This window comes from Zeus faber (genome assembly GCF_960531495.2).
Source record: "Zeus faber genome assembly, chromosome: 13".
NCBI classification, from domain to species: Eukaryota; Metazoa; Chordata; class Actinopteri; order Zeiformes; family Zeidae; genus Zeus; species Zeus faber.
In genome coordinates this window covers 10,007,067-10,022,066 of record NC_137198.1, presented here as the reverse complement: position 1 = coordinate 10,022,066, position 15,000 = coordinate 10,007,067, and the positions used below count along the sequence as shown (strand labels likewise).

Here is a 15,000-nt window from a genome sequence, read left to right as displayed (position 1 = left end):
GCAAAAAAGAAACATTTAATAGAAACATTCTTTTAATCTCATCATTTTTTGTTTTGTAATTAAACAGGAGTTGTTGCTTTTTTTCATAATTTCACCTTTTGCTAATTATAATTTTTTTACTATATTATTTATCTTTTATTAAGATTACAATTTATTTTTTATTTATACACTTTTCTTAATGCCTTAATTGGACTGAAATATGGAAAAATGTCTTCTTATCTCATTTAATATGACTTTTCCTGTGTTTCCACAAAATAAATAAACGTATTAAATAAATGTATTAAATCTAAACAGAAGTGCTCTACGAGAAATTCTCTATGAAATGATGCTCTAATTTATTTGTTGAATATGAATAAATATACTGTTCATATCCTAACTGCAAAGTCTTCACTCCTACACGTCAACATTAATACACTCTCCTTAAACTAAATTTTATAATAAATGTCAGAAGAGGGCACAGGAACCTGTAAGGCAGCTACACACGTTCCAGGATTCCTAAAATGCTGCACAGTGCACCAGGCCTGTGCTATTGAATCAGAGCGAGCTCATTTAGTTTCACCCAGATAATCCAGAGAATAAATCCTCAGATGATGGGGGACGTTAAAGTTATTTAAATTAGCCGACTCTTGGCATATTATTGGGGTTTATGGAAACACACACACACACACACACACACACACACACACACACACACACGCACACACACACAGTCTTCTAATGATTAAAAGCCATTTCATTGATATATTATATTATATATTGATTGATTTTTAATCTCAAGCCTGTTAAAAAAACAAACAAAAAAAAAACAGCCTTGTTCTGGCAGCGACCGAACCGTCCCACTGGAGCAGTTAGAGGTTGCGCGCTCCATTTCCGCGTAGATTTAACAACCATTTATCCTGGTTCAATAACCTGCCACCCTTTTTAGGGACACAATTTCTTTTCGTCGCGTAAGTGCTACAAAGGATAAGTGACCATTTGGGGAAGGCACGCAGGCATGAAACACAAAACACCCCTCGCACTAATGAGTCTTCAACAATCGAGACGTTGGAAACTTACCTCGACGTATGGAAACGACCTCTTTGGTGCTTCAAGAATATCCTAAGTCTAGGTAGCTCTAACCCAAGAAGTAAAAAAAAAATATATATATATATATATATATATATATATATATACATATACATATATATATATATATATATATATATATATATATATATATATATATCTATATATATATATATAAAATTGCCCCAGAGAAAAGTACAATTTAATTTACCACTTTAATGATCATATAATATGCCTTAATTGATTTAATAATCAATTGAGGCAAAAGCTCAAAGCTCCAGCCTTCTTGGTACAAATGGAATTTGGACCATACCTTCCCATATAGAGAGATATGGGAAAGCAAACACACACTTTTTTATTTTTTTTTATTTTATTTTTTTAGGGCCAAGGGGTGAGCGTTATTGTTCGCATCGCACCGCCGGTCAAACTGAACTGAATGTTTACTTGGACGTTGATGGGGGAAATGACTGTAGCACCAGCGCTAACAAAAAAACCAAGGCCTTTTGTTCTCGTTCATCATAGCCTATGGTTAACACTCCGCTGGTGGTTGTAAAAGTCATGATTTTATGCATTTGTGCTTGCAATTAAATGCAACAAAAAGGGGTTCAGCGGCTGAACCCCTGGAAGGAAACCTTGAATTTCAAACCTGAAGGGCTGTCGGCGTGCTACCGTGACTGATATGAAAGCATGAATTCCCTTTGTAGTCTCACTGTAACGAGCAATAAACCTTGAAGCAAGATGGCTGAAGCTGCCAAAGACCAGTTTAATAAATATAGCAGGTTTTTTGGACCAGCGGTGCTGTTGACTCTTCACCGTTTCTCCTCCAGAATGATAAAAAGCACAGCTAATTGAATTACTGCGGCGAGCTGTTTTTCTGTCGACATTCCGAGAAGGAAAGATTTGAAAGGGACGTGAAACCCCCCCGAATTTCTCGTTAGACAATTATTCAATTTCGGTGTAAATCTAATATTTTTTGAAATGACTGGTCCCCAAACCCGAGGCGTAAATTGATTAAGCCTGTCAGTTTATTGGCAAAGGGGGAACGTAAACACGCTCATCAGCGCGAGCTTCAGCGGCTGAATTTAAAGGGACGTGTGGAAATGTGACCACCGCTCCGCAGCGACAATAATTGGAATTGAACAAGAGTGGGACTAGCAGGACGCTGCCGACAGAACCTTAAAAACGCTGAACCACTCGCCCCTTCAACACACACCCATACACACACACACACACACACACACACACCCATACCCACAACCACACACACACACACACACACCAAATGATATATACTGTAAATGCACCCTGTGTATACAGAATTAAGGCTGGGAATATGGCAGTCACAAGATGCCATTTATTTCCTCCGGGTAGATTCTCCATTCATGTGGTGAGTTACAGATAAATTTTGGTGGTTCTGTGTTTAAATATCGATGACTGCAGGCCCTGGTTTCAAGGGGGAAAATATTCAATTCATCGCGATTAATTGTGCTTCCCAAGTAATGCTTAATTTGTTTTTACAGCCTTAATATATACTGTATAAAGGGATAGAGAGAGAGAGATCCACACAATGACCCAAAATCACAACGATTCATCGCCACCTTCTTCAGGTCAAGTGACCCAACATCCCGGTCAGAGAATACGGTCAGTCTCCGTCCTATACCCCTTTCCCACTGCACCAAAAACCCGGTAGCAGCCGCTAGCATCCGGCATTTGTCACCAGTGGGAAGGGAAAAACCTGGGTCCCAGACACCGGGGTCGACATGCTCATTTTGGCCCCTTTACCAGCGAGACGCGACGCGAGTTGAAATTCCTGGCGCTGACGCATGAATAGACAGGAATATCCATGTATTCCATCATTTCATATAAAAATCTGAAGTCATTGACTTATTTCCGCATGGGGGGGGGGGGGGCCATGAAATGTTGTGAGTGTGGGGGTCGCACCTTGGGGAGCACAGCGGAGAATCCCCGCGCTCCCCGCCGGTCCCGAACGGTCGGTGCTCCATGCTGCTTCTACTGTAGTGTCGGGCCGTTCATGAACGATCCCGCTCAAAATACAGTTTTTCCAAGTTTTACAGTCTTATGCCGTTGTTTAATTATCTGCCGCCTCTACTGTTTTATTCCCGCATTGTTATTATCGCATTGGCACCATGACACGCCCCTTTACGTTTGTGACATCGAACATGACACACCAGAAAATAAAAAAAAAAGGCATTCCTCCTGGCAATGGGAAATGTGTCCGTCGTCTATTTTTAACGGGTTGAAACCCGTCAAACCCGGTCAACCCGCTTATTTTGGTGTAAAAAACAGCAATTACGTCTCTCGGGTCTCCAAAATCCAAGGAGACCGACACAATCCCTTCTACATATCCTAATTAGATTTGACATAACCTCAAGAAGCTAAAAAAGCTTGAGGTTCGAACGCCTGCTACGGTGCACCAATGTGACTTTACTTGGCGCCGGCCTTCTTTAAATCGGGAATCACGCGGACCACTGCGTCACGCCGCGTGCGTGCCATTCAGGCCCCCAAAATCGCGGCAGAATGGAGGTGGGGAAGGGGCGGCGATATAGACCATCTGTAGCCCTCCTACGTCATTCAAATAAAATCCGGAGTAAATCGCCTACGATGAGACGGCGATACCGCGATCCCCTTTTCCCCCGACAGAGGAAAACATCTTCACCAAGGAGAACATTTTCCACCGTGCCAAAGCAGATATGCATTTATAAACCGCAAACCACCGCGAAGAGGGGAAGTAAACACCGAGAAACCCAATTGAGAACGTTTTATACATAACACGTATCGACCTTTTCAACCAAACGTTTTATAAACCGCAATCTGAAGCGCTTCCAGCTCCGCACCCACATATCTCGTTTGCAGCGGCATACAAATACAAATAGTTGCCTCAGACAAACAAATAGAGACGGCACTGAACGCTGGCAGGCGCTCAGACTCCGCCGGCTGCAGCTCTGCCGACGGAGGAGTCAGCGGAGGAGGAGCGGGCAGAGGAGGAGGAGAGACCGACAGAGGAAGCCCCGCTAAAACGCGCGTCGCCGTCCCCCTGACCTGAGAGGCAGATGAAGGTCATGTAGTCTCCCTGGCCGCCCGTCGCCAGGAAGGGGATCTTCTTCTTCGTCCGCCTCTTCACCTGCACGGCGACGAGCATCTTCTCATCGTGGGGCTTGAACACCTCCTTGTTGATGGTGTTCATCGCTGGGACGCACAGCGGCGGCGGCGGTGGCGGCGGGTGTCAGGAAAGACAGGAAAAACGTGGAGAGGAACCAGAACCGCTCTGCAGTGAAGGAGAGAGTGGGAGGGAAAAAAAAAAAAAAACTAACGTGAGATTACATTATTTGGGGAGGTGGAGGGTTGGAACCAGCACCACCCAGTCAAACAATGTTATCAAGCAGGGAGAATAGGGGCAAGAAAGTACAGTTATTTCCTCCCAGCATCTACAAAAAAAAAAACAAAAAAAAAAAACATCTTTTTTTTTTTTTTTTTTGCGTTTTCACCAGCTTATAAAAAGGCAAGATCCTTTTCCTCATGTCTCACACACCTCCAACATCCAATCACCATCCACTCCAAGATCCAGCCATGAACTGCTCCGTAAGAGATAAAAGAACCCTGACCCGCAGAGGGACCCACGGCTTTCAGATCTGCGACGGTTGCCCTCCCGCGTCTGGCGCTCCATCTTTACGCTCGAGGGCCCAAGGCGCCCGGTCGATATCCTCGTCCTCACCGATCCTGAAAAGCCCTTTCACTCAACGGGTTGAATGGACACGAACGGCTCACCGTGACCGAGTCACCGACCTGGCTCTCTTTTTGCTGCCGAACGCATATGAATATGAATAACTGCCGCTGGTGGAATGGAAAAGAGGATTCTCTCGGCCTGTGGAGCTTAAGGCAAGAATAAAGAATGAAGTGAGATAATTAGGTCCAAATGCTCTCAAGAGGACGTCTAACAACCCCTCTCCCACTTTCGCTGAGGGGGAGAGGGGTTTGGGGCCATTGCTTAAAACCCTAACGCCCCAAAAAACACAGTGGAAACCAACAGAAGTAGAAGGTTCGACAGGTTCGAAAATAACCTTTCAGCAGGTGTGGGGAAGACGGTGCAGCCGGCCCCTATCTGCACACGGCTTCTTAGTTTTCAAACTATATCCAGACAGACAGACAGATAGACAGACAGACAGACAGACAGGAGAGCGACGTGAGTCAGTTGAAGCGTTTTCCGCTCCAACCCAGCGAGCACGGTGGCGCAGTCCCACAAACCAGACGCGTTTTTATTAAGGAGTTCGAGCCTCGCTGCAGATAACGGCCTCGTTGCACAACTCGACCGAACGGCCGCGAAGGAAAACCAGGGCTCGGCCACGGGTAAACAAAAACATGTGTCGAGATTGCGCGGAGCGTAATTACACTGATAAATAAGTATGCCTTATTGTGGAATCTCAAAAACGTGGGCCATCCCCGCGCCGCGGTAAGGTCTTACAGATGGGCCGCAACACTGCGTGGCGGACAAACGGGGAAAGACCAGAGCGGACCGCGCTCGGCCTTCTGTCAAAAGCAGGAAATGGCTTTGTTTTATTGCCATTTATGCTCACGGCAAATTAAAAAAACGCCAAATGATGTTTTGAGTTTAGATTCCAGCTCAGTGGGAGCGGGGCTCTTTGGAGCAAAGTCAAACTGTAACAAAGAGTGATGCTGCCCACATGGCCTGGACACACTTCAAAGTCCAATCGACAGCGTCTGGCTAAACCAGACATTTCGGCCGTGAATGCGTTCAGCGTGTCCACGTCGTCCGGGTGACAGTTGCGCGCCTCCATCTGGCCGTCCGAGCGCCGCCGCCGCCGCCTCTCAGAGCTTTCAGGGCCTTTTATGCAGTTTGACAAGAATTTAAGCGATTGGGAAAAAGGTCACTGGTCTCTCCATCTTTCCAGTGGAGAGCCTCTGCTGAGGCACCACGGCATCCCAGCAGAGGCTCGGCACCGTAATCCATGCAGCCCCCCCCCCCCCCCCCCTCCACCCCCCACCCCCGATCCCACCAGCCTCCACTAGCCTACAAATGAGGCGGAAGCCCTCACATCCTCCCCCGCCCCATCAACCCCTTCCCCCCAATCTCGCTCCAAGCTGTCACCAGGCGGTGGGGAACCCAACATAGATCCTCCCCCTTAGGTGGCCTGCTGAAGCATGACGGGCAGGAAGGAGAAAGGAAGCGGCGATAAGAGGAAGGAGAGAAGGATGAGGAGGAGGAGGAGGAGGAGGCGGCGTGGAGGAGCCCCCGGGCGGTGAAATGAAGCCAGTGACGATGTCTGGGCTTATGAGTTTGACTTTGAGCTGCCTTACGCAACAACTCTCAGTGGCTGGTCGGCGCGGAGGTCGGCGGCGGCCAAGGAGCCGCCATCTTGAAGATACATGACTTTTTTTAATTTTTTTTTTTATTGCTGCTTATCACCCCGTTTCCCAGCAAAAGCCCCCTTTCCAAAACACTTCATTAGGTGTGTCTGTACACCGGCTGTCAGGGGAAACACAGCGGCGTTAAGTGTCCACCGCTCCCCCTGTTGCCCGGCGTGTTAATGTGAAATCTGTAGGGCTGGTGCTCACGGCCCTCTGGAGACCTTCTGGGGAAAGGGGTCTTAATGGAGATTCTGGCAGCTTCCTTTCTTTCTGCTCTCCTCACAGCGAGAAACTCCGCCCATCAGCAGCAGCAGAATGAGCCCGTAAGCAGAACAGGACTCCGCGGACGACACGGACCGCAACCACCACGACCACCATCCGACGGACGAAGAGCGCCCAGCCCAGCCAGGTGGACCCCCTCCCAACCCCCTTTTAAACCCCCCTTTAAAAACCGTCGAGAAATAGAAGCCGAAATGGGTCGCCGGAGGAAGCCTTAAAAATAAAAATAAAACCATTTCAGGAGGAGCTACCAAGTATAAATTAGTCTGTCGCTGCTGTAATTACATTGCTGGCACGGCTGAGAGGGTTGTTTGGAGTGCGCTTTTAGAAGAAGTGGCTCTCAAGCTGTGACGAGGAGCCAGAGGCGGGAAGGACTGCTGAGACTTGGAGGCACAACAAGTGTCTGCCACGCATTATCTCCAGTCTGTGAAGTATGAAGTAACTGTATAGGTTGTGTGCGTGCGTGCGCGCGCGCGTGTGCATGTGCGTGTGCGTGTGTGTGTGTGTGTGCGTTACAGAAACAAAGTGACAAGCATGGGGAATCACATTCGCCTGCCTTATCTCCCGTTCGCATACCTTAGAGAACACCCAGAACTCCATGGGAATTTCATCAGCTTATCATCAACTCTGCTTGAGTGTTTGTGTGTGTGTGTGTGTGTGTGTGTGTGTGTGTGTGTGTGTGTGTGTGTGTGTGTGTGTGTGTGTGTGTGTGTGTGTGTGTGTGTGCGTGTGTGCGCGCGCGCGCACACACAAAGCAGTAATTATGTCCAAAGTGGAACCCCATGTGCACAAAAATAAAATAAATAAAAAAGGCAGGAGGGGGGGTTCGCCGGTCGCTCAGACTGCAAACTATGTGATTTGAGGAGCGACTGGAAGGGCTGCCGACCGGGCCAATTTAAGGCCCGTGGATCAGCGAGCACTAAGCCGAAACATTCATCTCTCTCGCTGTAAAGGTTGAAAACAAGTTTATTTCAGGGCATGAGCCGCACTCGAGTGATGGAAACACGTGTCAGCTAGACACGGACTCGGATGAGATCACCTGTCAACACACATGTTGAACACCTCGCTGCAGGCAAAGGCAGCGACATAACGAGTGACATAAAGCGCCACCACTCACATCCCAGTCATTAAAGTGCAAATCCATGGAATTATTCTGTTGGAAAAAAAAATAAAAAATTTCCATATTTGATTAGCTGGCACTTTATAAGAAACAGCCATTCAATGCATTCGATGTAGAGTATTGGCGTTATGCATGTGCTCCTCAATACGCTGTTTGACATTGCCGGCGGCGGGGTCCGCCTTTTCGGATGACAGAAAAAGTTCACACATCAACCGATCAGAAGAAAGCATAGTCGGGAGAACTACCAACCGATCACTCCTTACGTTGTTCTGGCTTTCCGTAGAAAAGGCAGGAGGTTATCGAAAAACACACGCGCAAAACATGACGCCACAAGAGGAAATGCATCATCGCCATCTTTGTCATCATCATCATCATCACTCTCTAAGATTCAAGGTCATCAGGGGAACATGATGATATCTGGAAGGATAAGTAACAAACCGATAACGTGATCCTTCGCTGGCAGCGTTTAGTCCTCCCATATCTCACACCGACCTTCATACTCCCCCCCCACCACCCCTCGTCCTCCTTCATCCCCCCCCCCCCTCCAGCCGAACCTTCCCCAAAAAAAAAAAAAACAGAAGCGTCTCCCCCGTCGCCTCCTCGGAGGACACGTCCATGGGAAGGCGACGCCTCGCCTCGGCCGGGGGGCGTCCTCGTGGCTGGATGTCAAAACAGAAACCGATCTCAACGAATTACAATCTTAAGGGGCGGCCGTCGGGGTGTCGGGTGGAGATCCACCCGAACACGGGCGGAGTTTGGCCACGCTCCTAAAATAATTGAGACGAAAAGGAATCACTCGCTCCCCCGGGCGTCCGCTTGTGACTTATTAAACGTCTTGGCTGCAACATTAGAGATTCCGTGTTCAGATTTGGTGATAGTGTGTGATGCCGTACGGCATTACATTATATTTCGCGGCGAGGGACTAATTAAGGCCAATAAAACTGCACCCTTTTATTTTATTAGTTTTTTGGTGGATTAAAAAACATGAATCCCCGAGGAGAATTAAATCTCTCCCTCCATCTGCCTCTCGCTCTCCTTTTCCTTCTCTCCGTTTCTGTCATCTTTCTCAGTGATCACTTAGTACAAAAAGCTCCACAGACATCGCTATATCGGTATAACATTGATTTTGTGATATGAGACCAGGAGACGTCGTCTCATTTTTGTATCGTAACAAAATGAAAATAGGATTGTAAAATTGGGATATGGTTAAATTATGCCTCGGAGGCTGAATTATGGTAAAATAATGAAATTCTCTGAACTTCATAGACTGTTCTAGCTGCTCTAATCAATGGACATAATATTCATAATAACCCTATTACCGATGACAGTCCCTCAAAATATTTTGTGTGGGTCAATATTTTATTAAAGCAACAACACTCAAAGGCGAAAATTAAATAAAATATTAAAAATAAAAGCATAAACTTCAGGAAATAAAAAAACCTATATTGAGGTATTGGAGAAAACAAAATATTACGATTTTTGATTTTGACAACATCTGTCCCTTTGTGTTGCCGAAGGCATCCCCATAGACAACCACGCCCGACGGAGGGTTTCGGGGCTGAATTTCGTTCATCGTCGGTAAAAAGCGCATGAGATACATCGTCAAAATATCCTCATCGAGGTATTTGTCAAAAGATACTGATATTATAAAAAAATAAATAAAAAAAGCACTAAACTCAATACGAAGGCTGATAAGGTAACGACTACGCTCTTTACCACAGCAGCATGGTCCCGTCTCTTTCCTCCCGGGAAGGACACCGGCAGAGCTCATTGATTTTATTTTATTTTTTGGGGGGGGGGGCGATATCGAGGGTTATAAAGCCAGAGCGCGGTACCGGGGAGGCGCGAGCGAGCGAGGGCCGAGCCGTGAATCCACACACAGTGTTGCCAAGCCCCCCCAAAATGAGCTCATCCGTTACGACAATAAAAGCCTTTCAGAGTGCGGCCGTCCGGTAGCCCGAGTGGGTAAACAGGAGCAGGAACCAACAGGATTCACAGAGACGTCCACCCACAGCCATAATTACCACAATGACTAAATTATCAAGTCGGCTAATAGCCCCCGAGTATGTACACTACGAGGGAGGCCTGTGTGCGCAGAAGCCCTGTGACCGCGTGCAAACTACGTGTTTTTCCACCGCCGTGCTGGGAACCGCCGTGCTTAGAACCGCCGTGCTCAGAACCGCCGTGCTTAGAACCGCCGTGCTCAGAACCGCCGTGCGAGCCCGTGGGATGTCGTCAGGTGTGCCGTGAGAATCCCCCCTCAAAATCCCACTTGAAACAAGATGAATACGTAAATAATGGAAATTTGCGTTTGTGTTGCAAGATCAAAATGGCGACGCCGCACTAACTTCGTAGGATTTGTCGCTTGCAGCCAGGACGGCAGCTACTGGTTCATCGGAACGAGGCCCTCTCTGAAATGAAGGACGGTTCGTGGTGTCGGATTCGTTTCTTAGAGATTCGGTTCTTGATGGGTCGCTCGGCAGAGAGAGTCGTTCGGTTTTCCCGACTCTCCGCTCAACCGATTCATTCGGTTTGGTGCGCGGTGAGCGAGGGAGGACTTCCAGTGAACGATGAACGAAAGTTACTCGTCTTCAGTTTGTGAATTGAAGATTCGCTCTTTTTGTGGGAGCGACTCCCAACTCCACTCGTTTAATAGACTCCACTCGTTCGGCGAGTTTCGCAGAAAAAAGGTTTGGAAACACTGATTGAGGTAACGTCCATGTACCCATCCCTTATGCACCGTCTCCACACGGTTGGATACAGATTATTATTATTATTGTTTTATTTATCATGTACAGAAACATCCAACCATATTCATATTTATACCCATTCAATAGTAAAATCCTTTTGTTGTTTTACTCTACAATGCACCCACTTGCATGATAAGTTCCTTATAAAATTGTACTTGGCCCAATAAAAACATTTTGATTCCGATCCTGATGTATTATATCAAGCTTGAACCGCCGAACAACAACGTCAAAAACAGAAAAATACCATGTTTTCCCTGCAAGTTGTCACAATAAACCCACAGTGGGTTTTTCCCACTAGCCCAAAAACTAATACAGTCTAATGAGTCGACTGAAGCGGGCTTCACATGACGAGAGTCTCCGCTTCCCAATTACAGATATTCTATCAAAAACTGCGGTGATCTGCTCTGTTTTCCGTCTCGCCGCCGCCGCCGCCGCCACCACCACCGCCGTGCTTTTGATCCGCGGCGCCGCGTCTGAAAGGCGCGGCCCCCGCACGGCAAGGCTCCGTGCCGTGCGCGCGGGACGCGACGGGGGACGGCGGGGGCCGCGGGCCACGTGTTTAACACCCCGCCGCTCATAATGAGACGAGCCACCGTGGAGCGAGACGGCGGCATCCGTCAAAGAAAGCTCCAGACGGTTTTGTGAGAGCTGCGGTGATACACGGTGTGTTTATATGTACTGTATTTAAAAACAACCCGGTTGCCATTAAGCCCTGCCGTGGTGGAGGGATGGATTCCACCACCACCGTGGATGTGCCGCACATCCGCCCTCCCGGCTCCGCGCTGACGACACGCGCGCGGACGGAACATCCTGAGATTGTTGCCGGCGAACGAGGAGCTCAGGGGCGTGCGTGTAGACGCAGCCACACGACAATACACAATCCAGCAGCCCTGATGAATCCCAGTCAGAACCCTTCACCGGCAACATAAAACATCGCCGATGAGGAGGGCCGGCTTCCTATAATAAACTATTGATGTTCTTTTTCCAACCCAAGCCTTTTAAAATGAAATCGGCACATGATATTAGTCAAATAGTGGAAAGGATGTGTGTGTGTGTGTGTGTGTACACAATACACAATACACCCCCACCCCCCCCCCCTTATAATGTAATACATAACGTCGTGAGATTTGCGGATCTAAATGATGGTGACATCAAAGTAAAATAATAACAGTATTGATGATAATAATAATCTCTAAAAGACAGGCAACATTTATGACGTCGTGTACGGTATTCCTGCCTGTTTGGGCAAGGTACCCCAGGGAGAACAACTTTACAGTGATTACTTCTACACCGATGCACTTTTATAAATAAGCACCAACAAAGTGATTTCATGAATATGAATCTATAATCTATAGGGGGGCGTTATTATTTTTAATGAATAGAGGTATTGTCAGGGGATTAGTGAACTTTCAGAAAGCGCCATAATACCCAGAGCTGGAGAGGAGCCAAGTGTTATTGTCTAGGCATGCTGTGTTGTGTTGTGTTGTGTTGTGTTGTGCTGTGCTGTGTTGTGTTGTGTTGTGTTGTGTTGTGCTGCGTTGTGCTGTGTCTTGCTGTGCTGTGTTGTGTTGTGTTGTTTTGTGCTGTGCTGTGCTGTGTTGTGCTGTGTCTTGCTGTGTTGTGTTGTGCTGTGTTGTGTTGTCCTGTGTTGTGCTGTGTCTTACTGTGTTGTGCTGTGCTGTGTTGTGTTGTGCTGTGTTGTGTTGTCCTGTGTTGTGCTGTGTCTTGCTGTGTTGTGTTGTGCTGTGTTGTGCTGTGTTGTGCTGTGTCTTACTGTGTTGTGCTGTGATGTGTTGTGTTGTGCTGGGCTGTGAGGGCTTGAGAAAGGAACATGCGTGCGTTGTATGAACATCAACCACTGGGACGAAAACCAACAGCGACCAGCTTCTCAAATGACACCTGAGACCGAGCTGGAGGCGAAAGAATGTTCCGATTTGCACGTCCACGTTGTTTAGAACCTCGTGGAAACTTGATACGTGCGGTAGTATCGGGCTGCGTGGACCAGACGGAGTGTTTATCAACAATCCCATCTACAGGGTTAATACATCACCGTTTTAAAGTGCGCGCACGCACACACACACACACACACACACACACACACACACACACACACACACACACACAGACACACCCACACGCACACGCACACAGTATGTTTCCGTAGAAGTAGCGCGTGGCGACATTATATCGAAAAATACAACTGGAAACATTTATACACAGAGTATCCTTAATATTAATGATGATCATAATAATAATAATAATAATAATAATAATAACAATAATAATAATAAAAAAAAAACAATATTAATAACAACAAAATAATAACATAATAAAACCAACAAAAACAATAATAACAACAACAACAATCATATTAATAACACACTAGCAGGTCTGTGTTTTTGACACACACTACCACCACAGCAGCGAAGTAATATGAAAGTGAATGAGGCGGAAAGAACCGCGCGTACTCACCACCGCTGCGTGGGTTTCCAATCTCGCCAACTTTCCACCTGATTCTCTGCTATCTGCTCACGCCGACCCGTGGCATTTCGCGTCCGACATGTCCACTGGCTCCACGCTGCTTCCCCCTTCCCACCGAGCTCCAGCGTGTGTGTGTGTGGAGAGCCGCGGCGCTGCTGCGTGGAGGGAGGGAGGGAGGGAGGGAGGGAGGGAGGGGGGGGGGGCAGGTTCCCACTCAACACGCCGAGCACACCCACTTCACCCGCTACGTAACCAGCCGCCAAACTGCGTTTCCATCCGGACTTTTCTTTTTTTATTTTATTTTTTATTTTTTAACCTTTTTTTTTTTACCCTACTCTTCTCCGTTTTAGAATTGAATTGAAATCATAAAAAAAAAATACTACGGTATAAATAAATGTATTAAAATACTGTAAATATGTATACCAGCAGCCGTTCCCTAATGATGCGACCTCAATGAGCTGGAGCATTGTCGTCCATGAAGATGAAATTAGGCCTGTGTTGTTCATGCAGGGGCACAATGACTGGATTACTGATGTCATTCAGGTAGTATGGCCTTGTCACTGTACCATTCACAAAGTGTAGGGCAGTTCTGTATTGACTAGACACACCTGCCCACACTGTAACACCACCACCACCAAAGGCTCGTTTGGTGACACCAGTGGCTGATGCATAGCGCTCTCCTTGACGTCTCCAACATCATTGGCGGCCATCATTTCTGCTCAACGTGAATCGACTTTCATCAGAGAACAGCACTGAGGCCACTGGTCCCTCGTCCAGCGTCAATGCTCCCTGGCCCGTGCAAGACGATGATGCCTGTGCCTGTTGGTGTGGTCAGGTACCCTTGCAGGTTGTCTAGCACGCAGACCACACTGATGGAAACGGTTTCAAATGGTCTGACGTGACACTTGGATGCCTCTCACCTCCCTTAAATGTGCCTGGAGTTGAGTGGCATTCATCGTCCGGTTCCGCAGAGCACTGTTCACAATGAAGCGGTCATCAGTGTGGGATGTGGCCAAAGGACGTCCACTTCTATGCCTTTCTGTGACTCTTCCAGTCTCTGTATCTCTGTTGCAACCTGCTGATGACACTCTGACACTCTAAGCTCAGTGGCCACTTCCCTCTGAGAACATCCTGTTTGAAGCCTCGCAATGGGCAAGGTACTGTTGATCAATTGTTAGGTGTCGTCTTGGTCTCATGATGTCAAAATGTGAAAAGCATGATGAAGAGGACTGTTTAAATACCAATTCTAATTGAACCAGGAAATGTATTGGTCGATTGATGGATCAAACACCTGTTGTGAATTTTGCCGTTCAGCTCCTTGTGAGAGAACAGCAAGTTGTACAAAAAGTACTGAAACATTGAACAGTTGGACATGTACATTCAAAAGTTTAGAGAAGGTCAAATTAAGTTCACCTGTAAAGTTTATGGTGCATTTTAGGTTCATCCTGAAATTTTACCCGAAAGCCGAATATGCCTAACTTTTTGTGAGTAGTGTGTGTGTGTATATATATATATATATATACGGTAATCGTATACCATAAATGACTTGCTTTCCTCCAATGTATTTTTTTTATTTGCATTTATTTATCTATGTATTTATTTTATCTTATGTATTTGTTATTATCTATTTATGATTGAATATTTTTTTTATTTATTTTTTCTTTCCTATTTTATGTTTAATTCAATCACTATTACAATGCTACAACATGGTTACCACAATCGTGTGTTTATTGTGTATCTGCGTGTTCACTGCCTATTTTTTTAACTGACATTGTTTGTATTATTTTGATCAATTCAAAACAATGTATAATGCTATAAAGCTATTGTTCACTTGCTGTAAATTTGAATAGAATACAAATTGTGTTTGCAGAAGAGTAGGCCTATTGTTTATGTCCCACCTGTTGTATTGTAAAAGTAGAC

At 46.4% G+C, this 15,000-nt stretch overlaps 1 protein-coding gene across 2 annotated transcripts in view; it reads right to left on the bottom strand.

The window, feature by feature from the left end:
* Positions 1 to 13,193, bottom strand: part of stxbp6 (syntaxin binding protein 6 (amisyn)) — a 74,357-nt gene extending 61,164 nt beyond the window's left edge. For both annotated transcript variants that reach the window (XM_080012945.1, XM_080012946.1), the window contains exons 1-2: positions 13,072 to 13,193; positions 4,126 to 4,351 (exon numbers count right to left, since the gene is read on the bottom strand). In XM_080012945.1, coding sequence (XP_079869071.1) covers positions 4,126 to 4,270 — 145 coding nt within the window. In that variant the 5' untranslated portion in view covers positions 4,271 to 4,351; positions 13,072 to 13,193. The remainder of the gene's footprint in view (positions 1 to 4,125; positions 4,352 to 13,071) is intronic.
* Between the last annotated feature and the right edge of the window lie 1,807 nt (positions 13,194 to 15,000).